The 26,376-nt window shown below is 53.9% G+C and overlaps 2 protein-coding genes and 1 long non-coding RNA gene across 9 annotated transcripts in view; 2 read left to right on the top strand and 1 right to left on the bottom strand.

Moving 5' to 3' along the window:
- On the bottom strand, positions 1 to 16,547 carry DCST1 (DC-STAMP domain containing 1). 3 transcript variants are annotated; one of them, XM_024236072.3, is made up of 17 exons: positions 16,395 to 16,546; positions 16,152 to 16,277; positions 15,689 to 15,814; positions 15,522 to 15,596; positions 11,406 to 11,534; positions 10,315 to 10,454; positions 9,324 to 9,540; positions 9,080 to 9,223; positions 8,076 to 8,197; positions 7,425 to 7,582; positions 4,948 to 5,047; positions 4,720 to 4,815; positions 4,454 to 4,580; positions 3,622 to 3,738; positions 3,005 to 3,147; positions 2,756 to 2,869; positions 1 to 314 (listed from the first exon to the last, which is right to left on the bottom strand). In XM_024236072.3, the coding sequence occupies exons 2-17, from the start codon at positions 16,210 to 16,212 to the stop codon at positions 63 to 65; spliced, it is 2,121 nt and encodes a 706-aa protein (XP_024091840.2). In that variant the 5' UTR covers positions 16,213 to 16,277; positions 16,395 to 16,546; the 3' UTR covers positions 1 to 62. The 3 variants fall into 3 exon arrangements, with proteins under 3 accessions (XP_024091840.2, XP_024091844.2, XP_024091848.2); XM_024236080.3 differs by lacking the exon at positions 1 to 314 and adding an exon at positions 1,600 to 1,933 and having other exon boundaries at positions 16,395 to 16,547; XM_024236076.2 differs by lacking the exon at positions 15,522 to 15,596 and having other exon boundaries at positions 16,395 to 16,545.
- LOC112129949 (uncharacterized) lies at positions 117 to 9,465 on the top strand. 2 transcript variants are annotated; one of them, XR_008523797.1, is made up of 4 exons: positions 117 to 324; positions 1,567 to 1,659; positions 1,853 to 5,280; positions 5,385 to 9,465. It is a non-coding gene; the product is annotated as an uncharacterized LOC112129949 (long non-coding RNA). The 2 variants fall into 2 exon arrangements; XR_008523799.1 differs by having other exon boundaries at positions 1,853 to 4,980; positions 5,087 to 9,465.
- The window catches only part of DCST2 (DC-STAMP domain containing 2), a 15,163-nt gene continuing 5,254 nt past the window's right edge, over positions 16,468 to 26,376 (top strand). The window contains exons 1-13 of one of the 4 annotated variants that reach the window (XM_002810086.5): positions 16,468 to 16,815; positions 16,985 to 17,155; positions 17,480 to 17,581; positions 18,156 to 18,353; positions 18,694 to 18,759; positions 19,273 to 19,486; positions 19,663 to 19,820; positions 20,504 to 20,668; positions 23,088 to 23,255; positions 23,401 to 23,501; positions 25,211 to 25,341; positions 25,682 to 25,809; positions 26,184 to 26,277. In XM_002810086.5, coding sequence (XP_002810132.1) covers positions 16,548 to 16,815; positions 16,985 to 17,155; positions 17,480 to 17,581; positions 18,156 to 18,353; positions 18,694 to 18,759; positions 19,273 to 19,486; positions 19,663 to 19,820; positions 20,504 to 20,668; positions 23,088 to 23,255; positions 23,401 to 23,501; positions 25,211 to 25,341; positions 25,682 to 25,809; positions 26,184 to 26,277 — 1,964 coding nt within the window. In that variant the 5' untranslated portion in view covers positions 16,468 to 16,547. The remainder of the gene's footprint in view (positions 16,816 to 16,984; positions 17,156 to 17,479; positions 17,582 to 18,155; positions 18,354 to 18,693; positions 18,760 to 19,272; positions 19,487 to 19,662; positions 19,821 to 20,503; positions 20,669 to 23,087; positions 23,256 to 23,400; positions 23,502 to 25,210; positions 25,342 to 25,681; positions 25,810 to 26,183; positions 26,278 to 26,376) is intronic. The other 3 variants (XR_008523764.1, XM_054552218.2, XM_054552231.2) reach the window with 3 other exon arrangements.

The following is a 26,376-nucleotide window of genomic DNA, read 5'->3' on the forward strand; positions in this document are numbered from 1 at the left end:
AAGCGTACAGGGCATTTTATTAACCGGGAAGGACGGAGCGGAAGAGCGAGCAGGACGCCTCTTTACCCCGCGTAGGCAGTGTCGTCGTTGCTGTCACTAAAGGCGGAGGAAGAGAGCTCCTCGCGGGGCGTGCAGACCGGGCACCGCTGCCGCATGTCGTCCCAGCACGACCAGCAGTACACGGCCTCGCAGTCCAGCGTCCGGCACACGTAGGACTCGGGCGTCTCGGGTGCCTGGCACACCACGCAGCGCCGGCGCAGCCAGCGGCGCAGGAGCGGGCAGCCGCGGTGCAGGATATCCGCCAGCGGGTGGCGCTGTTGGGAGGTGGGCGTTAGCGCCAGCCGGGGAGCGAGGCGGGAAAGAAGGGGAACTGGACAGCGTTTCCTGTCTGAAGTCGCTAGACCTGACAATTCCCGCGTGTTTTAGGAGGCTGGGTTGGACAAAGGAAACCCCTGGAGGGCGAGGGTGCCTCCCTCCCCAACTCTGTGATGGAGAATGGGAGGATGCACCCTCCAGGCTCTCTCCAAGCGGATATCAGCCACAACTCTCATTTGCACTTCCCTGTAAATCATCTTATTTGGTTCTCATAGTGAGGCTGAGAAGTGAGCAGGCCAGATCGACTATCACTGTTGCTATCCCCACTTTACAGATGAGAAAGGTGAAGTGACTCTCAAAGTCACACAGATAGTAAACAATCCAACTTGGCTGGACCCCAGGGGCCCTGATTCCAAACCACAAACCTAGTTCACTATGCTCCCTGCCATCCCTCACGACGTGTCTCTACACAGGGATTTTTCACAGGCCACCTTACCCAGGAAGCAACCACTCTTTGCCCAAGAAACTCCATAGGCCCTGCTGCCTGCCAGACAGGCAGAACTCCTGGGCTTGGCCTTCAGAGCCTTCCATCACCTGGTCCCTTTCTAGCCTCTTTCCCACTTTAGCCCTCCCTGAGAGCTGTCTCTTCTGAGCCAGTTTCTCCTGAGACTAGCCCTGGCACTTGGCATTCCCTGTGGACTCTGAGTCTTTGCACATTCTGCTTGGAATGACTGTCCAGCACATTTCCATCTGTGCATTTACATTGTTTGCTTCACGACCCTGTCAAGGAATCCCAGCATGTTCTTTTTGTTTGTTTGTTTTTCATTTTTTCACAACACATTCATTTGGCCCCTATTGTGTGTCATGGGGGCTGGGGGTATCCAGGCACTAGGGAAAAAGCTAAGCAAACACAGTCTCACTTTTATGAACTTTGTTAGGACTGATTAAATAAGAATGGCTGCTACTCATTGTTTATAATGTCAGGTCCTGTACTAAGATACTGTACGTAAATTATTTCAATTCTAAATTAGCCGGGCGTGGTCGTGTGTGCCTGTAATCCCAGCTACTCGGGAAGCTGAGGCACGAGAATCGCTTGAACTGGGGAGGTGGAGGTTGCAGTGAGCCAAGATCACGCCACTGCACTCCAGCCTGGGCGACAGAGTGAGACTTAGTCTCAAAAAAAAAAAAAAAAATTTCAATTCAATTATCATATAAGGCAGATAGTGTTATTATCATCTCTTTTTTTTTCAGGTGAGAAAACTGATGCTTGGAGATATGATCACTGCCCAGGGTCACACAATGATAACATGCATGCATATGGAATTTGCTGCATGCCAGCACCATGTAAGTACAACTCATTTAATCCTTACAACAACCAGATGGAGTAGTTAACCCCATTTTACGGAAGGCAAAAGCCCAGGCACAGCAGTTAAGTCATGTGCTCAAAGTCACACCGTTGTCATAGTAATGAGGGAAGGAGCGGGATTCACACTTAGGCCCTCTGGCACTGGAGTCCCACACCTGACCACCACTCTAGGTTGATCTCCAGTGAGCAGGCTTTACAGATCTCTCCAGTCTTGCCGTTCTTCAGAGGGAGAAACTGAGGCTCAGTGAAGACCTTGGCCAAGGTGACACAACTTAATGGGGGAGTATGGACTGGAGTCTGCTCCCTCAGATTCCATGTGCCTTACCATGTGCCCCTGCATGAGGCCTTCCTGACTCCCAGCCCACCTGCCTCCTGCTGTTCCCTGAACTGCACTGAGCTTCTGGTCTGCAGCCCTCTGGTAGTACCTTTGGTTTTGCCTTGGGCCTCCTGTTTCTGTGCAGCCCTCTTGCTTTTCTATGAGCAGACTGTATTAAATCTCATTCTCCTTTTCTGCCTGCTTCCTAATGGTCCACTGAGTTTCTTAGGCTGGGCTGAATCCTGGGATTCAGAAACGGGCACAGCCCTGACCTTAGGAGCTGGATGGCTGGGGCCCTCAGCATGTGTTGCATCAGATCTCACCGGGCTTGGCCGGGCTCGGTGGCTCACGCCTGTAATCCTAGCACTTTGGAAAGCTGAGGTGGGCGGATCACCTGAGGTCAGGAGTTTGAGACCAGCCTGGCCAACATGGTGAAACCCTGTCTCTACTAAAAACACACACAAAAAAGCTGGGCGTGGTGGCGTGCACCTGTAATCCTGGCTACTTGTGGAGTGGGGGGCTGAGACAGGAGAATCGCTTGAACCTGGGAGGCAGAGGTTGCAGTGAGCCGAGATCATGCCACGGCACTCCAGCCTGGGCAACACAGTGAGATTCCATCTCAAAAAATAAAAAGAACTCACCAGGCTCGAGTAGGCCTGCGACCATTGGTGGGTACTGGGTGGACTGAAGGGAGCTGCCCCTTGCCCCGCTGTACTTAGACCCAGCCAGGAGCTGGCAGCACTCACGCCTGGACTTACCGAAGCCTTCTGCTGTCGCGCCCGCCTCAGGATAGCGGCCCTCCTGAGTTTGGTGAAGGCTGCTCTTTTCTTCAATAGGTCATTGTAGAGGAACAGGATCCGCTTCTTCTCTCGCTGGGGGCAGGAAGGGGGTCAATGATAGAGAAAGGCATCCCCCAAAGATGGAGTTGGTAGGGAGCTGGGTGTGGTGTGTGTGTGTGTGTGTGTGTGCAGGTGTGTAGGGGTGGAGAGGTCTGGGGAGGGGCAAACCTTGGGGAAGTAGAAGGCTGCGATGACCCTCCGGAGTCGGTAGCCAAAAGCCTGTAACAGGCAGAGACACACTAACAGGCCAATCGGTAGCGCAGCTCTCCAGTAGGCCCTGGCATCCAGGCCCACAGGCTGGGGCAGGCAGGCTAGGGGAGGGGCAGGCCAGGGGTCTGGTCAGGACCAGCCAAGGGGCAGGGCAGCCCTGGGTTGGACTTCCCATCCCAGTGGGAGGTGCAGTCCTCTGATTCCCCTGCTCTCCTCCTGCCTGCCCCTCACTATAGAACTGCCCTGTCAGTACTGTAGCCGCTGGGCCCAATGTGGCACAGATCTTGCAGATTTCTATCTTGGCTGAACGTCCTGTTGGACAGTGCTGCTCTGGTGGGCTGGGGCCCTCTAGCCCCAAGACCCTGGCCTCCAGACTCCTCTGACCGAAGCTTGTCATCCTCCCCTTCTTCAAGCCTGCCCAGATGTGTTCCCTGCTCCGATTTCCCCAGCTCAAGTACTCCAACCCCCATCTCTCCACACCCAAGACCCAGGCCCCCAACTCTTTACCTTGGAGTCTTTTGACCCTTGCCCCACCGCCCTCTATTCCTCTGATCCAAACTTTCAGCATCACTCACGCATGTTGTTTGATTCCATCACTGTCTCTGAGGAGGTGTTCAGGGCCCCAATGGTTTTTCGAAGAAGCCGGGCTAGCATGGAGTCTCCCCCAACCTTCACCTCCAGTTTATGACTGCCTGCAGCCAGGAGGGCAGGTAGGGAAGTCAGGGCATGTGGGGAAATCAGGAATGTGTTAAGGGGGTGGATGTCAGGGAGGGGTCAAGACACAGAAATGCTTCTCAGCTGCCTGGGTCTTTCTGTCCCTTCCTGAATCCTAACCCCTCCCTGCTCCCAGTTGTAAGTGTAAAGGGGTAAAGAGCCCCCCTTCCCTGCTGTGAGAGCTGTTAGGTTGCAGGGCTGTCATTTGACCTTGAGGAGGACAGGGAGGGGCTGAATCACAGAAAGGGGAAAAGATGAGGCAGAAGGATGGCTGGCACAGTGGTGCACACCTGTAATCCCAGCACTTTGGGTGGCCAAGGCAGGTGGATCACTTGAGGTCAGGAGTTTGAGACCAGCCTGACCAACATGGTGAAACTCCGTCTCTACTAAAAATAGAAAAATTAGCTGGCCGTGGTGGCTCACACCTGTAATCTCAGCTACTCAAGAGGCTGAGGCAGGAGAATTGCTTGAACCTGGGAGGTGGAGGTTGCAGTGAGCTGAGATTGCGCCAGTGCATTCCTCCAGCCTGGGTGACAGAGCGAGACTCTTTGTCTCAAAAAAAAAAAAAAAAAAAAAAAAGAGGCAGAAGGACGAGGCACAGTTGGAAGAACTAGGGTGGGGCGCCTCTGCAGGCATTGGAGTTCTCCAGAGGGTGTCTCTTGGGCCTGGAATGTGTCTGGGGGATGGGCTCACTGCGGAAGGAGTACTGCAGAAAGGAGTGGTGGCGGATGGTGTCGAAGATGGAGTAGAGAGCCCAGTCCAAGCCGCACAGCACCACCAGCAGCAGCAGAATGGGCAGTGTCTCCAGGAGCTCCCTCACCTAGCCAAGGAGCAGGAGGGGCAGAGCTGGGCAGTGCCACCTGCCTGGGCACGGAGTACTCTCTGGTGCCTTTTACCCTCCACCCTCACCTTCAGGCCTGTCTTTGCACCCAGGAGTCTGCTCCCCATGCCGTCCTCACCACATTGCTCATTTCTGAGGCCTGGATGGTGGGCTTGCAAGGGAAGATGACGGTTTTTGCCTCAGCTTTGCGGAGTGGCAGCAGAGTCCGTTTGCCCTGGAAAACAAATGTCCACACAGTCAGGAAGCCCAAGGGCCCTCTGCCCTTTCCCCTCTGCCTTCCTGGAGCATGAACCCACACAGGGCACACAGCAGCAAGGCATCCCCGGGCAGTGCCGTGCCCACTCACCAGCTTCTTCCTGCGGTCATCGATCTGGCAGAAGTAGGTGCTGATGTAGATGTTGTCAAAACGAATGTCATGGTTATAGCTGTCCATGTAGGAGAAAGACCTGTGGGTGGATGGGCAGGGATGTCTCCATCTCTTCCAGGTTCTCCTCATCTATCCCCAAACATAGGCTTCCTTGAGGCACAGTCATTCAGCCAACCAGCCAGCATTCATTGAGCACCATCTATGTCCTAGGCACTGCTAGGCGATGGTGATAACAAGGAGAAGACTCTGTCCCTGCCTTCCAATTGTGTAGAGGAAGACATCCCCCTACACGATGGGTGAAACATAGCAGAAGTGAGTAGGGGATGAGGCGGGGGCTCAGAGGAGGGCATGGTCAGCCTGTCTGGGAGGGAGTTGCATGTGTGCATCTGAGGTAGGGACAGGCATGCATCTTGCAGGATGAATATCGAGCAGAGTCACAGAGAGGGGGAAACTCTTTGAGGTTTCAGGAATCACCTAATCCACTGTGACTCACAAGTTCCTGCCTCTTGGCTTTGCCTGCAGCATATCTCCTGGAGGTGTGCTGGGGCAAAACTCATCCCAGACCACCATCTCCGTCCTCCCCAGTACACCCTGGCCCTCCCTGGCTACCCTTGAGCACGGTGCACGTGTGCATGGGTGCATGCCTGCATAGATAGCTATCCCCCATGTATTTCCCAAAGTCCTACATAATGCTTCAGTTTGCTAAGGAAAAAATGTTAATTATTGCAAATGTGTTTAAAACTGTAAAAGTACATTAAACAAACTCTGTAAAGTGTGAAACATTAGTTTCAATGCTATTGCTTCTGGGGCCCTGTAAAAATCCACATCTTTGCCTTTAAAACTACTGTTAAGTGCAAAGACATACTGTGAGTGCCCTCTTGTGGAGAGGCTCACAGAGGTGGTGCCTGGGCTTCCTGAGCCAGGGCCTGCCCTCCCGCCAGCTGTCCTTTCAGTGCATGACCTCACCGAGCTTGAAAGCCTAGAAGTAGCTTTTGACTCTGTGCCTCCTTCCCTCCCTCCACAAGCTGGCTCTGAGCCTCGCTGCACCTTTCCCCTTCCCCTCCATCTCAAGCCGTCTTCCTGCCATGCTTTACCCGGGCCAGGCGCCCTAACCTCTGACCCAGCCTGGCCTCCCTCCCTCCAGACTTCCTGAGGCCATCTTGCCACCACCGCCAGTTCCAGGTCTTCCTGCAGGGCTTTCCAGACTGTTCTGGTCATGCCCACTTCAGTCCTCCAGGCCAGCCTCTGCCCTCTGCACCCCACGGACACCAGGAGCCTTACCCAAGGGACACCCTTCTTTCCTTGACCACTGCTCCCCATCTGTAGCCATTTGGAGCCCAGTTATTGCCCTTCCAAGGGGCACCTTCTCAGCTCCCATACACATCTCAAAAGCCAATCCATAGAATGGCCCTTGAACCATCTCTGTCTTGTGGGTGTCTCATGATCCCAACTAGATCATTAGCTTTTTTTTTTTTTTTTTTTTTGAGACAAGCTCTCACTCTGACACCAGGCTGGAATGCAGAATGCAGTGGCACAATCACAGCTCACTGTAGCCTCGACCTCCCGGTGATTCTCCTGCCTCAGCCTCCCAAGTAGCTGGGACTACAGGCATGTGCCCCACACCTGGCTAATTTTGTTCATTTTTTGTAGAGACGAGGTCTCACTGTGTTACCCAGGCTGGTCTCAAACACCTCAACTCAAGCCATCCTCCCGCCTCGGCTTCCCAAAATGTTGTGATTACAGGAGTGAGCCGCCATGCCTGGCGATCATGAGCTTATTGAGGGCAGGAATAGAGCTCCTTCATCTTTGTCTTCCCATGGGGCCCTAGATACACACATACCCACTCACTTGCAGTCACTCTAGGCCCCCCACATAGGGGCAGACAGAGCAACAGCCCTGTGGCAGCCCTCACCCAAGCCCTGCCCATCTCAGGTGTTTGGGAGTGGAGATGGGAAATAGAGGGTCCAGAGACCAGCAGGAGAGCTAGAGCAGAGCAAGGCCCGGTGCAGCCCAGCTGGACACTGGGCTGGATGGGGTTGAGGACTTTGTTCTAAATGGAGGGAAAGTCGCTGCCAACGCAGCAGGCAGGAGAAAATGAAAGCAAAATGGAAAGATAAAAATGGCACAAAGTCAGAGCCAAGGGGAATATGAAGGGCAAGAAAAAATCAAAAGTCAAAGCTAAATGTAAAAAAAAAAAAATCAGTATTGGGATAAAGGCTGGAAGGAGGTGGATGAATGAAGACGGTTGGCCTTTTAAGGCAGTCGGAACATGGGTAATGTTCTTCTGACAAAATGTCCACATTTCCTTTAACTTTGTGTAAACAAAGACAAAGGTAAATAATATTCAGATTCAGAGGTGAGGATAGGTGCTAGGGTTCCGTCCTTACAGCCTCCCTCAGGGCAGGGCTCCAGTCCGGGGCAGAGGAGGGGCTGCTGGGGTGGGGACCATGGCTTACGCGTGCAGGACCAGCAGGAAAGTGCAGGAGAGCAGCACGTGCAGCAGCCCCAGGGCCCACTCCAGCCGGGCCTCCTGGCGGTACACATAGTCCCGCACCTCGGTGCTCACGCGCTCCCAGCTCGTGTTGAGCCCCAGCACCCCAGCCTGCTTTTCTTCCTGGTGGAGGGCACATGAGCAAACGCAGCCTGCAGCCACCTCGCCAGACCCAGGTCCCACCTCTTCATGACATCTGTCCCCCAGTACCCCACTTGTGTCCCCGGGGCCCTCCCAGGACCTCCAGGAGTTGTCACTTCCTTCTGCTTACCACCCTCCTGGACACAGTCTTCCTCCCCTGCACCTACATCAGCTGACATCATCTCATATCTGGCTGATAGCTCCCACCCCAGGCCAAGTCTGCACAAACCATAGGCTTGGCACTGTCCCCTCATCACCACCTTTCCCCTCCCCTGCCCATCTCAGGTGTTCGGGGGTGGAGATGGGAAACAGAGGGCCCCCTCAACACCAGCGACATTCCCCTCCTTGTCCCCCTCCCTCACCCTGGTCACCTCTTTCCTGTGCCCTCTCACTTGTCCTTCCTCTAGCCCTATTCCCTCATGCCATCCTCCCGCTCCCTATCTACCCCCCACCAACCCTCGCCCTTGCCTTCTACCTTGAAGTCAATATTGGCTGAAAATTCCCCATCCAGGCCATGAATAGACTGGTTGAGGGAGTCGTAGGTCTGCCCAAAGTTGCCTTCCACTGGGATGCGATTGCGGCACCAAACCTCCATCACTGGTGGACAGTGGGTGGGGTCAGGGGCCTCCCCGGGCCTGTCCTCCACGTGCAGGCCTGGCCTGCCTGTCCTCCTGTGGTCCTCCTCATCCTGCTTTTTTGTCTCTCTGCCCATGGCTTGCTACCACACCAACACTGAGTCTTCCCCTCTCCACTGTTTTTGGATCCTGCCCTCCAGGAACCAGACCTGAGTTCCCCCATTTTTGTCAATCTATCCTCAACCATAACAAACATCAGTAAGGAGAGCAAGTGTTTACAGAGCAGCTCCTCTGTGTGCCAGCTCTGCCACTGCCTTCACATACGTTAGCCCCATAAATCCTTAAAAGCCCTTAATGTGGCTGGGTGCGATGGCTCACACCTGTAATCCCAGCACTTTGGGAGGCTGAGGTGGGTAGATCACCTGAGGTTAAGAGTTCAAGACCAGCTTGGTCAACGTGGTGAAACCCCGGCTCTACTAAATATACAAAAATTAGCTGGGCATGGTGGTGGCCACCTGTAATCCCAGCTACTCGGGAGGCTGAGGCAGGAGAATCGCTTGAACCCGGGAGGCAGAGGTTGCAGTGAGCCGAGATCGCGCCACTGCACTCCAGTCTGGGTGACAAGAGTGAAACACCCCGTCTCAAAAAAAAAAAAATTAATGCGAGAACTACTGTTATTCTGCCCATGCCCATCTTTCAGATGAAGAGCCACAGCTCAGAGCTTTGCTGTAACTCACCCTGGGTCACAGAGCTATTCAGCAGATGGACTGGGCTCTAAGGATGCTGTGGCCTCAGGGCCAAAACCCTCCTCATCTGTTGCTTTCCTGCCTGTCACCTACCAGTGGGTCCCAAGGACTCAGCTCCCTACCCCTGATGCTCCCCACCCCTTTGCAACTGTGCAGACCCTTGGCAATGCCACAGAAGAACTTGAACTTCATAGGCAGGCAGAGCAAGTGGGTGAGGAGTGGGACCCAGATGTGCTTCATGCACTGTTCATGCTTGTGGTCAAACCAACGACGGCAGCTGAGTATGGCCTGGTTCACCACATCTGTAGGAAGGAGCAAGGATGTCTGAGGTTCCCACATCTTGATCCACAACGCTGGCCCCACATCCCATCCCACCCTCCACTCCCCAGGGATACCCCTCACAGGAGCAACGCAGCTTGGTCTTCAGCTCATACATCTTCTGTGTCGACAGGTGGAGTCTGGAGGCTGGGGCTTGGTGGGCCTCCCTGCCCTGGGCTGTCTCCCCTGAGTCCACAGCATCCTCAGGCATGTAGCCCGTCTCACTGTTCACCTGGGCATCCAGGTCCTCAAAAGTGGCAGAGATGTTCCGAGTCTCTGCTCTCAGCAATTCTTTGCTACTCTGAGATTGGAGGTGGAGGGAGGAAAGGGTGAGGGCTGGGGCTTTAGAGCTTCTGCTGCCTGAGGGCCTGTCCTCCCCCAGTAGCCAAGCTTTGGGCTCTCACCCCAGGCCGGCAGGGAGCCTAGGCCCTGAGACACAGCCTCTCACCTCAAATTCCCGGCTGTCCATTGCCCTTGGGAGCCCGCCCACCAGCTGCCTTGTCTGATGCCACATGTCCTGGCTCTCTGTACCTCCCAGACTCTCAGCTCTTCCTCAGTCCTCCCATCCCAGACCCTTCCTGGTCAGTGGTTCTCCAGGTCCTTAGACCTTACCCTTCACCACTAGTCTCTGAGATCATTATGCCATCTGAATGCCCCCAACTTCCAAACCCCTCAGCCCCCATCTTCCCAACTCTCCAGCTCTCCAATTGTCCCAAACCCCCAGTCTCCAGCCCTCCAATACCCAATTCTTGAATCCTCTTGTCTTTGAAACTTCTGAGCTACTCAAGGCCAAAGCCCCCAAATTTCCTAGATATTCTAGTTCAGCTGTCCAGAGTACTGACCACTCAGGTATTAGGAAATGTGTATAGAGCATGTCCTAATGACTCAGGGGCTCTCCTGGCATTTAATGTCCCAGGACCAGGGCACATTCTGCAATGTTTGGGAATAGTTCTGCAAAAAATGCCAGTAGTATCCCCATTGGGAAACTGTAAATCCAGGGTGACAACTCCCAGCTCAAGTTAACTCGGCCCCAGAGAGAGGGACCACCCAGGCCCTGCCTGTGCAGATTCCTGACCAGCAGGTCCTTGAACACGGCCCGTAAGGGGGCTGTGGAGACGCGCCAAGCTGCACGGGTGTTGTTGATCTGCAGCTCCACGGTGCAGCCCAGCGATGCGATCACGTCATTGAGATTGTGCCGCAGATTGGCTACTGGCCCTGGAGAAAGAGGCCCTGGTGGGTCACCTCCCTGTATAATCAGCACTTTCTCAAACCCGCTCAGCTCCCCTCTGCAAATAGTGCCCATTGCCTAGAACTATACAGTGGTGGGGCCGAGAAGCCTATGAAAGGTCAACTTGTTCAACCCTTGATTTTTTTCACTGCTTTTTGTTTTTGTTTTTTTTTTTTGAGACAGAGTCTCCCTCTGTTGCCCAGGCTGGAGTGTAGCGGCTCGATCTCTGCTCATTGCAACCTCCGCCTCCCGGGCTCAAGCGATTCTCCTGCCTCAGCCTCCTGAGCAGCTGGGATTACAGGCACGCGCCACCATGTCTGGCTAATTTTTTTGGTATTTTTAGTAGAGATGGGGTTTCAGCATGTTGGTCAGGCCGATCTCGAATTCCTGACCTCGTGATCCGCCCGCCTCGGCCTCCCACAGTTCTGGGATTACAGGTGAGCCACCGTGCCTGGCCTTTTTTTTTTTTTTTTTTTTTTGAGACGGGGTCTTGCTCTGTTACCCAGGCTGGAGTGCAATGGCGCAATCTTGGCTCACTGCAGGCTCCGCCTCCCAAGTTCAAGTGATTCTCCTATCTCAGCCTCCCGAAAAGCTGGGACTATAGGTGTGCACCACCACGCCTGGCTAATTTTTGCATTTTTAGTAGAGATGGGGTTTCACCATGGCTGGTCTTGAACTCCTGACTTCAGGTGATCCACCCACCTCAGCCTCCCAAAGTGCTGGGATTACGGGCATGAACCACCGTGCCTGGCCAATGTTTTCACTCTTATAAACTGAGGAGGCCCAGATATGGGGAGGAGCTCCCTCAGGGACATACAGTGAGTTAGACCAGCTGGGATGACACCACTGTCTTTTCTCCTTCACCCAGCCTGGCTCCCATTGGATGGCCCACCCAGGGTCACTGCTTCAGTGTAACTCACTGGCCCCCACATACTCACCCACATAGATGGCAGTCAAGGCGTATCCCAGGACAAAGAGCCTGCCTTCCTTGCCGAGCATCTTGGGTACTAGTAGGAGGCTGGCACAGCGGATGTGAGGGGAGGTCCCCCAGCCCATGGCCCCCAAGCCTGTCAGGAGAGCCCAGGAGGTGGTGAGGTGAAGTGAGGAAGATGCCTCCCTTTGTCACATTTACCAGAGCACCCACCTGCAACACCCCATTCTGGAACCACCACCATCCTTCCCTTATCCCCATTTACACTGACTCTGATAGACCTGCTAGGCCACTCATTCATTCATTCGGCAGCCACTCACAGAGTTGAGCTATGTGCCAGTCTCTGGAAGGGCATAGAGGGGTGGCTAGAACTTAAAAAGCCACAAATGACTGACTTGTGTGTGTTTGTGTTAGGGAAGGAAGCCAAGGTTTTCTGGGCTACAGTGACACTGACCCTAGGTGCTGAGGGAGCAGAGAGAGCAAGAGAAAATCTCTGGAAACAGGCGCTCATGCTCAGAGTGGTCCGAAGAGAGATCAGAGCCCACCTCAGTACTCCCAGTACTCAGACACCTACAGCACTCGCAGTCCCTGCCTCTAATTTTAGCCCTTAGTCATGTACTGCCTGGTATGTTTTAGCAGTTTCACATGTGTCTCCCTGTGGTCTCTGCAAGGAGACAGTGAACTTCTGGAAGCTCATAATCCAGAGAAAGAGACAGATGAGTAAACAAATGACTACAACACGATGTGCTAAGTGCACAAGGGAGGTGCTTATAGAGCGCTGTGGGAGCCAAGGTCGGAGTACGTATTTCTTCAGGGAGGGGTGGGGCTGAGAAGGCTGGACAAAGAGAGGATGTGTCAGCTGGGCCTAGAAGGTGAGTCAGTGTTGTTAGGAGGTGCAGATGGCATTCCAGGCCAAAGGAACACTATAAACTGGTCGGGAGAGCTAGAAGATTCCTGTGTTGATGGAACAATGATCGCCAAAGCAAATCCCAGATCCTTACACTTCCTCCATCTCCACTGTCATGGTAGAGTCCCCATCATCTCTTACTGGGACTATAACCTGATGAGTCTCCCTATGTCCTCTCTTGCTACCTTACACTTCAGTTTTTACAAGGCAGCCAGAGTGATCTTGCAGAAGCATAAATCAGATCACGTCCCTTCCCTGCTTCAAACCATTCGGTGGCTTTCTACCACATTTGGTATAAAATCCGAACTCCCTAACATGGTCTACCTAGCTTGTGATCTGGCTCCTGCCTGCCTCCTGATCTCATGCTATGCAGCCCTTCACCCACCATGTCTACCCACACAGACCTCGTTGCTGCTCCTTGGACAAGCCAAGCTCATTCCTCCTCTCTGGTCTTTTCCCTAGCTGTTCCCCCTGCCAGGAGCACTCCTCCCCCTGTTCTTCACATGGCTGGCTCCACCTAGTCATACAGGTTTGTGGCAAACCCTGTTGGGTGCCACCCCACAGTTTTTTTTCTGCCTTCTTCCTTGCTAACACAACTTAGGTTTTTTGCAAGGGCAATAGCCTGGCCCTGCCCCAGCCCCTGAGGGATAAATCTGGATCTGTCTAAACCAATCATGGTAGAACAGGACATTGAAAGGGACTAGTTCTGTGGTCTTGGCCTTCTGGCCAAAGACTTGAGCTGAGGCCAATAGTTGACAAATAGTTGCCCTATGTTCTAATGAGAGCCCCATGGAGCTACGGGTGTCTTCTTTGGGCTCACCAAAACAGCAAAACTTGACTCTCACTCCTCTATCCCACCCCATCTATATAAAAAGAACAGCAATATGGGCCAGGCATGGTGGCTCAAGCCTATAATCCCAGCACTTTGGGAGGCCAAGGCAGGTGGATCACTTGAGGTCAGGAGTTCGAGACCAGACTGGCCAACATGGCTGTCTCAACTAAAAATATAAAATTTAGCCAGGCATGGTGGCAGGTGCCTGTAGTCCCAGTTACTCAGGAGGTTGAGGCAGGAGAATTGCTTGAACCTGGGAGGCGGAGGTTGCAGTGAGCTGAGATCGTGCCACTGCACTCCAGCCTGGGGAACAGAGCAAGACTCTGTCTTAAAAAAAAAAAAAAAAAAAAGACCGACAATGTGGATTTCCTGGAAGGGGAGAAAAGTGGTTGGAATGGGCAGGCAGAGAGGGAGAGTCTGTGGAGAGGATGGGTGTCACATGTCAAGTGAGAGACTCCAGGAGTCCAAGAGGCTTCAGGGACTGGCGCTGCAGGAAGGGGAACCTGCCTGGTCTCTGTAGACTAGACTCCTGCTGAGTGCAGAGCCTCATGAGGCCACTCCAGGGCTGCCACCGCAGCACAGAGTGGAGGGAGAGCTCCTGGGAGAGCTCAGCCTCTGTAATGCCTCTGTAGACCTCCTCTGGACGATGGGGGCACACAAGCTCGGAGACTGGTATCTGCTTCTCATTAGGGCAGGAGAGAGGCAGCCATAAGGTGCCCTGCTTTTGATGGGGCGTGGTGGCTCATGCCTGTAATCCCAGCTCTTAGGGAGGCAGAGGCGGGAGGATAGCTTGAGCCCAGGGGTTTGAGACCTGCCTGGGCAATATAGCGAGACCCCATTCTCCACAAAAAGGAAGGTGCCCTGCTTTCTCTGCCTGGCAGGGCATGGACATGTGCACTCCCAGCCTGCTGGAGGGAGGGATCCCAAAAGCAAGAGGCTGTGGGTGGCCCCTGAAAGGGGGCTTCACTCAAGGTCAGCCAAAAAGAACTGGCCTCTGCAGGAAACTGGGCATTGCCGAGGTCCACACACAGCCTCCAAGGGGACAATAATCAGGCCTACTGGGACAGCCAGGGTGTGAGTGCCTGCTACACGCAGGCATCCACAGTGGAATTATAACAGCATTAGTGACTTAAGACTTTTGTCCCTTTTCCTCTAATTCTTCTAATCTCCCTTCTGACATCAGAAGAACCAGAAAGGGAAGGAAGTAGAGGAAAAAAGGGAAAGAGCAGGCCACGCCCCTTCTCCATTGCAGGACCCCATGCTAGGGAGCAGGACTGAGCTGGGGGCCCAAGGGATGGGGAGGGCAAGATAAGGAGGGAAGATGCTTGAGCATGGATGAGGTTAAAAGTTTGATGTAGAGTGGACTGGACCTCTTTAACCCCTAAAAATAAGTCTTAATTGTTGAAGTAGGACTAGGTCTTCTAAAGAAATATAACCAGAAATCTAAGGGGCTGTGTGAAAGGTTATCAATGGAAAAAACATGTTTGAATACAGTGGGTCAGAGAAAAAGTAGTCTCCTGTTGGTATCCAGCAGGATTAATTCAATAAACAGGTGATGAAATGCTAATTCTATTTCTCTTGCCTGGGACAGTTTCAGGAAAGGGCATGTGTTGCACGCAGTTCTGACCAAAGAGATGTGAGGAAGTCTACTGCGGGGATTATAGGCAAGTTTCCCTTGTTCCTAAAAAGGGACATGAGGAAAAGATGTTTCTTCCTTTTTTTTTGAGATAGAGTCTCACTCTGTCACCTAGGTCATTTTCCTTTTTCCCTGGCTTCAAATCACACATGGTGACAGGTGCCTGTAATCCCAGCTACTTGGGAGGCTGAGCAGGAGAATGGCTTGAACCTGGGAGGTGGAGGTTGCAGTGAGCTGAGATTGAGCCACTGCACTCCAGCCTGGGCGATAGAGCGAGACTCCGTCTCAAAACGAAAACAAAAACATACAAACAAAACCAAAGCAAAACGGCTGGATGCTTGTCATCCTTGTTTACTGCTAAATCCTCAGCAGATTCTCAGTAAGTGCTGAATGAATGAATGAATGAATGAATGAATGAATGAATTGAATTTCTTAGGAGGATCAGAAAACGAGGTCAGACAGGTCAGGAGAGATGAGAATTATGAAAGGTTATGGGGTTGGACTATATCATGTGGGTGATGGGGAGTCCCTCGGAATGGAGAGACTCCCTCAGGGCAAGGACGGTGTCTTCCTTCTTAAATTGGCGGCCTCTTCCCTCTGGACCTCCCCCTAAAGCCCAGGAGGAGGCTGAAGCCACAGGGGATGTTTGGGTACAGAAGAAACAAGTCCTGACTCCTTCCTGGGCATGCAGGACGGCGCTGTGTTCCACAGGCCGCTAGAGTGTTCCTGGCTTTTGCCCAGCACTAACCCACCAAGCTGTACAAAAACATCATCTTCTGTTCTTCGTAGATGTTCATGGGGTTCACCAGGAGCTGAAAGAGACCTGAGGGCACAAGGTCAAGCCAAAGGCCAAAAGATGGGTCCTAGCCCTGGTCCAGCCTCTGCCCACCCCGGACTTTCTGCTTTCACACTCACCTATGGCCAGGAGCCCCCCAGCGCCTGCCCCCAACAGGAAAGCAGTGACAGGAAACTCGCCCGGCTGGCGCCACAGGAACCGGCTACAGGAGACTGGCAGCCCCCAGCTCAGGAGCCTCTGCACCGCTAAGAGGGGGACAGGGTAGCTCAACAGCCCACTCTTCTGCCTGGGATGGGGCTCATTAGGATTCAGGGCTTGCAGGTGGATAGAGGCTGGGGGAACCTGGCATGTGAAACAGTAGGAACTTAGGGGACCCTGGAGGAAGATGAGGGAGCCTGAGGAAGTGGTACGGGTGTAAGGGATAGAAAAGGCAAGGGCTGGGCTGGGAGGCAGGAGGCACTAGACCAGAGAGGTGGTGGAGGCGGGGACACCGAGTTGGGGGATAGTGTGCAGGAGTTCCAGGACGAGAGATGGGATGAGAGAGGAGGTCAAGGGATGCTGGGTCTCTGCTGAGTGACTCACTGGTATGAGGCTGTTTTCTTCTTTGCCCTCTTGCGCTGTTCTGATGATGTTTAATGTCCATGGGTCTTTTTTGGGGAAGCACCACTCATCCCAGGTCTCCTGAAGGACCTCCTCGGACACAAGGTTCTAGTGAGAGAAGAGAGGTGCTGCCTGTCTCTTCCGCCTCACGGGAAGCCTAGGCCTGAGCTCTGGGTCTTTTAATCCTTCTGCTCCGAGAAGTGGGGAAGGAGATTAGAGACCTACCTATCCCCTCTCCAGTCCTCGGAACTGGGTCAAGGATTCCAAGACACATGCAGTGAAAGCCCTTTGGAACCTTAGAATACGGTGAGAAATTCCAGGAGCACAGAAGTCAGCCGGTATCTCCTGGAGACAGGCAGACATTTGGTCTCAGCAGCCATGCCCAAAGTCATGAAGGATGTTGTGCACCCCTTGGGGGGAGAGGAGCCTAGCATGGCGAGAGCTGTGGTTCGCAGCGTGGGAGGCTTTACCCTGGGCTTGTCTTTAGCCACGGCCTACGGGCTTCTGGAGCTACTGGTGGAAGGCCACAGCCCCTGGGGCTGCCTGGTGGGCACCCTCACTTTGGCTGCCTTCCTTAGCCTGGGCATGGGATTCTCTCGCCAGGTCCGAGCCACTGTCCTCCTGCTGCTGCCTCAGGCCTTCTCCAGTGAGCTTGGCACCCAGGGCTAGGGGGCAGATCCTGGGGCTGGTGCTGGGGCAGGAGAGATGCTGGAGGAGAGTCAGGGGTTAAGGGAAATATTCTGAAGGCTTATGTAAGGGACTTGCTGCCATGTTTGGGGCTGGGGTCTTGGTTCTAACAGAGCTGTCGCCCCCAGGGCAGGGCCGGACACTACTGTTGGTGGCTGCTTTTGGGTTGGTGCTTCAAGGGCCTTGTGCCAACACTCTACGCAACTTCACCCGGGCCAGCGAGGCTGTAGCCTGTGGGGCAGAGCTGGCCCTGAACCAGACCGCCGAAGTGCTACAGAGGGCCAAGCAACCTCTTGTCAGTAAGTCCCCCACCTCTACCACTGTCTCCCACGGACCCCTCTCGCCCCCCTCATCCTGCATGTTCTACAGTCCTTTGGCCTCCTTCTCTGCTGGTGCTAATCGCAGAGCATCTGGGCCTGGAAGAGACTCTGGGCACAGCTAAACCCTCTCTCCTTGCTCTCTGGCCTCCTCCACTCCCAAATTAACTATCTCCCAGGCCCCAGAATCTAGGCTTCCCGCCTCTGGAATGGTGGCGTCCTCTCCACTCCCTGCTTAAGGGGCAATGGTGAGAACCAGCCCCTAGAGGAGAAGACTCCAAAGTGCCTCTGTCCCTCACCCATCAGGTGCCCTGAACAAGATTAAAGCTATCGCCCAGAAGACCAAAGAAGTGGCTGACCGGGTCCGCAAGTTCTTTCGGTCAATCATGGATGGTGTGAAACACATAGGTAAGCACATTAGCATGTCTACCCCGGGGACTCAAAATGCACCCAGTCTTGGCCAAGTGCGGTGGCTCACACCTGTAATCCCAGCACTTTGGGAGGCCGAGGCAGTGGATCAGGAGGTCAGGAGATCAAGACCATCCTGGCTAACATGGTGAAACCCCGTCTCTACTAAAAATACAAAAAGTTAGCTGGGCGTGGTGGCACGCACCTGTAGTCCCAGCTACTCAGGAGGCTGAGGCAGGAGAATCGCTTGAACCCAGGAGGTGGAGGTTGCAATGAGCCGAGATCACTCCACTGCACTCTAGCCTGGGCAACAAGAGCGAAACTCCATCTCAAAACAAAACAAAACAAAACAAACAAACAAAAAAAACAAAGAAATTCAGTCTCCTCACCTGTATCCCTGTCCAGGGCTTTTCGGGCCCCTTCTGGGTGCTGGCTAGTGTTCACTGGACACAGCACAGCTAGGTCCCTGACCACAGGCCTCTCCAGCCCTGGGTACTGTGGTATTGTTCCCCAAACCCCTGAGAAGAGGCTGTAGGATTCCAGCCCTGGGTGCCAACCCTGCAGCTGTCCCCAGCCAGGGCTCTCCGGAATGTATGGCAGTGGCTCCTGCACATCGGCGATGTGTGCAACTCAGAACTGGGCAACCCTTACCTGAAGTGTGCACGGGTTTTTGATGATGCCAAGGACAGCTGCATGATGGTCATACCACAAGCCTACCACCTGTGTTACGTGCTCATGCCCTTCAAACTGGCGCTCTGTGGACTTGCCAGCCGTGAGAAAACCAGGGCCCGCCAGCGGGGAGGAGCCGATGTGGGGTGGGGTGGGGTGGGAATGTGGGGGTCAGTTGGCAGGGCAGGCCCAGGAGGATGATTAGGGGGCAACAGAGAGGAACCAATAAGCTTGGTGGGACCAGTATTGGGGGTGGGGGTGGGCAGTAGGGAGGGACTGGTGTTGGGAGAGAGGGGCGACAGGGAGGTGCTACAAGATTTTGAGCAAATGTGGAGGCCAATAGGAAAATCGAAAAGAGGCCCTGTGAGAAGAGGTCTCCAGAGGTAGGAGGGCAGGCCTGGCTGTGCCCCTCCTTCCGACACTCAGCCGACTCCGCCCGTCAGTGGTCCAGGTGTTCTGCGTCATCCCTAAGTACATTCAACCCTTCTTGCGCCAGACCATCGGCACCCGTGAGTGACCCCCTCCTGCCACACATGGTGTTCCCTAGTGATCTCCCTCTGTCATCCCAGTGTGGCCATGGCCAGCCCCCAGTGCTCCCAGCCCATAAAGGAGAATGTAAGAGAAAGAAAGGGGCTCAAGTGATCACCCAGGCCCATATCCATGCTGTACAGATCAGGAAACTGGGGTCCAGCGAAGGGCCAGTGCCTCACCACAGCCTGCCCTGAGAGCAGGAGCTGGGAACAGAACCAGGGCCTCCTGTCCACACTCAGGTTATCAAGATCATTCATTAGGGGCATCTGTTGCATGCCCTGTGTCATGCTGGGTGCTGAGCATGTGGTGGCGATGGCACAGATATGTGGAGGTTTTGTCCCCTCCTCAGTCCACCTTGACCCAAGCACTGGGGGGTTCCCAGCTGGTCTGTAAGCTGTGCCCCCTGGGCTGTGCCAGTCCCCTCCCCAGGGGCAGCTCCACCCTCTCCTAACTCTCCTTGCCCACGTCTCCCCTGAACCTGCTGGCCCCAGCCGTGATTCAGTTGCTCAACCGGGTGCGTCAGGAGTTTGAGTTCAACATGACAGCCACCCACCACTTCTCTGTGGATCTCAATGCCTCTCGGAGCCTGTCCCAGGTAGCCATGGACCTCCACGAGGCTGTCAGCATGAAGCTGCACCGTGTCCGAGAGGCCCTGGCTCTGATGGGCTTCACCACGCCTCTGCTGCTTGTGCTTCTCTACCTCCAGTGAGGGGCTGCCGGGCAGCGTCGGGGGTGCAGGGCCAGGGCTGCAGGGAGCAGCTCATTTCTCCCCACCCCAGCATCCAGGGAGGTTGAAGTTGTGGGGCTGAAGCGCAGATGCCCTGTGGGGTCTGGCTCGGGGTCCTAAGGGGCCTCAAATGTGCTCCACCTCCCCTTCCCAGAGCCCTATTTTACCGGTATTGTTACCTGAACTGGGACCATTATGACAATATCTACATCACCAGCCGATTCCTGCGCATGGAGGCTGTGCGCTCCACGGCAGGGCTGCCCACAGTGCTACCGCTCAGTGCTCACGAGGCCAGGCGCTACATCCCACCGGGTGAGGGCCCTGAGGACAGGGAGAGCCCAAGTCAGGGAGGCCAGGGCTTCCCCCCACCCCGCTGCCCTGCCCCTAAGCCCCTGCACAGGCAGGGCTCAGGATGGGCTTGGGGCAGGGGCTAGAGGGAGGAGACACAACCCAGAGCTTAAGGAACTTTCAGGCTGAGGGAAGACACTGCTCGGTCCTTGGGGAGCCCACAGTCTGAAAGGGGAACATAGACACCCTTGGAGAAAGTAGCCAGAGACAAGAGGGGCAGATGGTGCTTCTGGGAGCACCCTGGACATCAGGACAGCAGGGGATGGACACAGAGCGAGGGAAGTCAAGTTGGGAGGGCTTCCCCGGGGTGGGCAGGAAGTGCTAATATGGAGGGGGAGGACTGCCTGTGAGGTGGGGAGGCAGGTAAGGGGATGAGGGATGCCCTAGGATGGAGGGCTCCTTAGACTGGAATGGGCCACAGGGCCAGGTGGAGATGCTAGGCAGGCCCCTCCCTTCTAGCCACAGAGCCCCCTCCCCTGAAGAGATTTCCATCCTTGCCAGAGTCCTCACAGCTTCTTTTCTTTTCCGTATTCCCGATGAGCAGACAGGCCCACGCCTGATCAGGGGCAGGAGGCCTCTCCAAGAACTGGGGTCTGGTGGACGGGAGAACTGGGGAGCATCCTCCTGACCATCCCACTCCTGCTCAGGCTCCATCTTCTTGTCCCAATGGGAGAAGTTTTTTTACATTCTGGAGACCTTCAACCTTATCCGACACCTCCTCCTCGTGCTGTTCCTAGTCTTCCTAGACTATGCTGTCTTCTGGGTGCTTGACCTGGCCCGGCACCAGCTGCAGGGGGAGATTGTGGCCCGCAGTGAGTGCCTACATGACAGCCTCCTCCCACTCACCCACTGCATCCCCCTCGGCCTGCTCCTGATCTCTGCGCCTGCTCCCAAGCCTTCTCCTCTTCCCATCCTCCGTCCTGATGACTGCCTGAATGTCCCCATGTCACTGTTACTCAGCAGCCCCCAAGTGTGCCACTCTTTCAACTCTATGCTCTGCCTAGTAACACCTGTGTCTAGGTCAAGATTATAACATACAGAGTAGTTAAAAATGCAAGCTCTAGAGTCAGACTGGCCAGGGTTCAAATCCCAGCTCTGTCCTTTATTAGGCGGTGACCTTCAGCAAGTTGCTTAACCTCTTCAGCTTCAGTTTCCTCTTTTTTTTTTTCGAGACAGAATCTCATTCTGTCACCACGCTGGAGTGCAGTGGCACCATCTCAGCTCACTGCCTCCGCCTCCCAGGTTTAAGTGATTCTCCTGCCTCAGCCTCCTGAGTAGCTGGGACTACAGGCGCATGCCACCATTCCCAGCTTATTTTTGTATTTTTAGTTGAGACGGGGTTTCACCATGTTGGCCAGGATGGTGTTGATCTCTTGACCTCATGATCTGCCCGCCTTAGCCTCCCAAAGTGCTGGGATTACGGGTGTGAGCCACCATGCTTGGCCTTTTTTTTTTTTTTTTTTTTTGAGATGGAGTCTCACTCTGTCACCCAGGCTGGAGTGCAGTGGTGCAATCTTGGCTCACTACAACCTCTGTCTCCCGGGTTCAAGCAATTCTCCTGTCTCAGCCTCCCAAGTAGCTGGGACTACAGGCACATGCCACCATGTCCAGTTGTATTTTTAGTTGAGACGGGGTTTAACCATATTGCTCAGGCTGGTCTCGAACTCCTGACCTCAGGTGATCCACCCACCTCAGCCTCCCAAAGTGTTGGGATTACAGGCGTGAGCCACTGTCCTGGCCCAGTTTCCTCATCTGAATAGTGGAATAATAATGGTAGCAACCTCTCTGGGTCACTGTAAGGAGTAAATTAGATTATGTGTGTTGGGCCAGGTGGGTGGCTCATGCCTGTAATCCTAGCATTTTAGGAGGATGAGGCGGGTAGATCACCTGAAGTCAGGAGTTTGAGACCAGCCTGGCCAACATAGTGAAATCCCATCTCAACTAAAAATACAAAAAATTAGCCAGGCGGCGTGGCAGGTGCCTGTAATCCCAGCTACTTGGGAGGCTGAGGCAGGAGAATTGCTTGAACCTGGGAGGCAGAGGTTGCAGTGAGCCGAGATCCTGCCACTGCACTCCAGCCTGGGCAACAAGAGTGAAACTCTGTCTAAAATAATAATAATAAATATAAAATAAAATAAAATAAATTATGTGTGTCGAGTGCCTGGTAAGCCATTAATTGAGAATGTGAGCCAGGTGCGGTGGCTCACGCCTGTAATCCTAGCACTTTGGGAGGCTGAGGCAGACGGATCGCCTAAGGTCAGGAGTTCAAGACCAGCATGGCCAACGTGGTGAAACCTTGTCTCTACTAAAAATACAAAAAAATGAGCCAGGCGTGGTGGTAGGCGCCTATAATCCCAGCTACTTGGGAGGCTGAGGCTCGAGAATCACTTGAACCCAGGAAGCAGAGGCTGCAGTGAGCCGAGATCACACCACTGCACTCCAGCCTGGGTGACAGAGTGATACCCTGTCTCAAACAAAAAAAAAAAAAAAAAAAAAAAGAATAAGTAAAAAACTCCTAAAAAACAAAAACCAAAACCCCAAAACAAACAATAAAGCACTTGGTTAAGTGTCTGCTATACAGTCAGTGCTCAGCCAATAAATGTTTCTGGGGGCCTTACTCGGTGGCTCATACCTGTAATCCTAGCACTTTGGGAGGCTAAGGCAGGTGGATTGCTTGAGCTCAGGAGTTCGAGACCAGCCTGGCCAGCATGGTGAAACCCTATCTCTTTATAAAAAAAAAAAAAAATAGCCGGGTGTGGTGGCACGTGCCTATAGTCCCAGCTACTTGGAAGGCTGAGGCAGGAGAATCACTCAAACCTGGGAGGTTGAGGCTGCAGTGAGCCAAGATTGCACCACTGCACTCCAGCCTGGGTGACAAAGTGAAACCCTGTCTCAAAAAATAAATTAAAAAAAAAAAATAAATGCTTCTGGGTGGTCATGGAGGCCAGGGGGGTGGACTCACTGACCATTAAGGTCATCTTAGATATGGTGGCTTGGATAGGAAGACCAGACACCAGTACCACCCAGCTGGACCATGGGGCCAGTCCTAGGAGCCAGAACTGAGGTCAGGCCCCAGGGCACCATGAGGGTGCCTGAGGCATCAGAGGCCCCCAGCCGAGGGTCTGAGTCATCCTATGACCTGCGCTGCTCCACTTTCCTCATTCCAGAAGGTGTGGGCTTTTCTGCATAGCAACTGCCATGAGTGTCACTCACACAGTGTCTTTGTGCCAGGTCCTGTGTTGGTGTCTATAACCGTGGAAGGTACTGGCTATGCTGGGAATATTTATCGTGACCTGGTGTCAGCATTTGATGTCCTGCAGCAAGGCAACATCAGTATTTTGTCCCGGCGTTGTCTCCTTCGTCCCTCGGAGCCTGACAGCACTGGCTACATAGTCATTGGTATCAACCACACCCTGAGGTCCCTGGGGGCGTGGACACCATGTGGGAAATGAGGGGTGCAGACTGCTGAGGGTGTGGGGGGCGCCAGGGGTGGGCTGGCACTTGTGCCTGCTGGTGAGGCTGACTGTGGCTGCTGTGCTCCTAGGCGTCATGTATGGCCTATGCTTCTTCATCACCCTGTTTGGCAGCTATGTCAGCCGGCTGCGGCGAGTCATCTGTGCCTCCTACTATCCATCCCGGGAGCAGGTGAGGGGTCCAGGGCTGGGAGCTAGTCCCTGCCCCCTCCCCAGGGGGCTTAGCTAGTGGCTGGCTTTTTTGGCTTTGGGAGCTGACTTCCTTCAGCAGCCCCAGCCCTCTCTCCTCTGGTTGAACTCCAAAGCAAATGACCTGGACTGCAAGCCTCTGGACCCAAGATGGGGCTGGGAGAAATGGTGCCTCTGGGGTGGGGCTTCCTGAGACAGCATTTATATCCAAAGTTTTGTTAAAATCACAGGGGTGCTGGGGGGGTGGGGGATGAGGGATCGGGGAGAGTTGGAGAGTGGAGCAGGCAGCATGGCTCACACCTGTAATCCCAGCACTTTGGAAGGCTGAGGCAGGCGGACTGCTTGAGGCAAGGAGTTATAGAGCCTTTCAGCAACAAAGTGAGCCTCTGTCTCTATTAAAAAAAAAGAAAGAAAGAAAGAAAAAAAAACGCTAGGCATGGTGGTGTGTGCCTGTAGTCCCAGCTACTAGGGAGGATCACTTGAGCCGAGGAATTCAAGGCTGTAGTGAGCTATGATTGCACCACTGCACTCCAGCCTGGTAATGGAGTGAGACCCTGTCTCAAAACAAAACAAAACAAAACAAAACAAAAAAAATGGTGGTGGGGTGGGGGCAGTGTTGGCATGTTGAGGTGTAATTAAAAACTCACCATTGGGGCTGGGTTTGGTGGCTCGTGCCTGAAATCCCAGCACTTTAGGAGGCCGAGGCGGGCAGGTCACAAGGTCAAGAGATTGAGCCCATCCTGGCCAACATGGTGAAACTCCATCTCTACTAAAAATACAAAAATTAGCTGGGCGTGGTGGCGCGTGCCTGTAGTCCCAGCTATTCGGGAGGCTGAGGGAGGAGAATCGCTTGAACCCGGAAGGTGGAGGTTGCAGTGAGCCAAGATTGCGCAACTGCACTCCAGCCTGGCGATAGAGCAAGACTCCATCTCAAAAAAACAAAACAAAACAAAACAAACAAAAAACCCTCACCATCGGTTTACTCATTTACTAATCATTTACTGAGCATGTACTGTATTCCCCTATCTCTTTGCTGGTCTCCAAGGATGCCAAGATGAACCGGACACAGTCTGGAGCTCACAGACTCGAGGCAGGCCAGACAAGCTTTCTTTTCTTTTCTTTTTCTTTTTCTTTTTTTTTTTTTTGAGATAGAGTTTCGCTCTTGTTGCCTAGGCTAGAGTGCAATGATGCAATCTTGGCTCACCGCAACCTCCGCCTCCCGGGTTCAAACGATTCTCCTGCCTCAGCCTCCCAAGTAGCTGGGATTTCAGGCATGCGCCACCACCCCAGTTAATTTTGTATTTTTAGTAGAGACGGCATTTCCCCATGTTGGTCAGGCTGGTCTTGAACTCCCGACCTCAGGTGATCCGCCCGCCTCGGCCTCCCAAAGTGCTGGGATTACAGGCATGAACCACCACACCTGGCCAGACAAGCTTTTAACAAGACATTGTAATTTAAAAAGCACTTTTATTTAGGAATGAATAAAAGTGTTATGGAAACCCAGAGGAGTGGTAACTCCACCTGGGCAAGCCCAGAAGACTTCCCAGAGGAAGGGGCATTTGAGCCAAACCTAGAGGGATTCATAGGAGTTGGATAGAAGGAAAAGGTAGGGAGTGGAGATGGGTGCAGAGGGCATTCCAGGCAGAGAAAACAGGGTCAAGTGGGACCCCATCCCTGATCTCCCCATACCAGGAGAGGATCTCCTACCTGTACAACATACTTCTGAGCCGCCGAACCAATCTGTTGGCTGCCTTGCACCGATCAGTGAGGCGGCGGGCAGCTGACCAGGGCCACAGAAGTGCCTTCCTAGTGCTGGCCAGTCGGTGAGGCCACTGTCTTTTCTATAGGGGTGGGGCAAGAGGGGATAGAAAAAGAGCCAGGAGTTGGAATGGATTTCTGTGCTATCTAAGTGTCAAGAGATTTGGTTGAAGAGAATGCCCATTGCATACCCTTAACGCTGTGAAAGGTGGGAATTCTTAGGGGTGAGGAGTGAAGGGAGGAAGGAAGGCAGGGCCATGGAGAAGTTGCTGCTGAAATCAGAGGAATGGAGGATGTACTGCAGGAAGTCAGGAAGTCATCCCTGCCATTTGGAGGTTGGTGCTGGAGTGGGGAGGCTTAAGCTGGCTGGGCTGGCCTGCTTAGTGTCTGTGATCCTTTTCTCAGGTGCCCCTGCCTAGGTCCATTTGTCAGCCACTTTTGGCTACATCAGGCCTACTGCCTGGGCTGTGGGCAGCCCCAGGATGAGGGAGACATGGAGAACATTGTGTCCTGCAGTACCCCGGGCTGCCAAGGTGAGACCCCCTGGGGCGTGTGCCTCTCCCTGCTCAGACTTACCCCATTTGCATATGACAATCCACTGTGGTCCTTCCTTGATGGACTTCTCTTGTACCTCATCTTTTGTGCCCCTCCCTTCATTACTTTGCATGTTCTCATTTACACAGAACCCTCAGGTAGCTCATTTTCTCCATGCTTGCCTTTATTCTCCCGGGTATTTATGAATGGGATTTACATGCAAGTGGCATTGCAGCAGTTCCCTAGTGTGCACCCCTTGACAAGGATGGTTCCTCCAGGGCTGTGAGAGGGGAGGCAGGGGCTGGCAACCAGGAAGCACAGAGGGTGGGTGGGTGAGCACGGGTTCACCTCCATTCCCCATGGCCTCCACCAGCTCTCTACTGCCTCACTTGCTTCCGCCTCCTGGACAATACCTGCTCCGTGTGTGCGTCTCCCCTCTCCTACCAGGGGGACCTGGACGTGGAGCTGTGAGTCTTTCAGTGACATGGGGTGGCTGGAGTCTGTAGGGGCAGTGGAAGTAGCCACCCTTCTCCCAGGATGTCTGCAGGCCACTGAGATGAGAGTCT

The sequence above is a fragment of the Pongo abelii genome, chromosome 1 (assembly GCF_028885655.2).
Source record: "Pongo abelii isolate AG06213 chromosome 1, NHGRI_mPonAbe1-v2.0_pri, whole genome shotgun sequence".
NCBI classification, from domain to species: Eukaryota; Metazoa; Chordata; class Mammalia; order Primates; family Hominidae; genus Pongo; species Pongo abelii.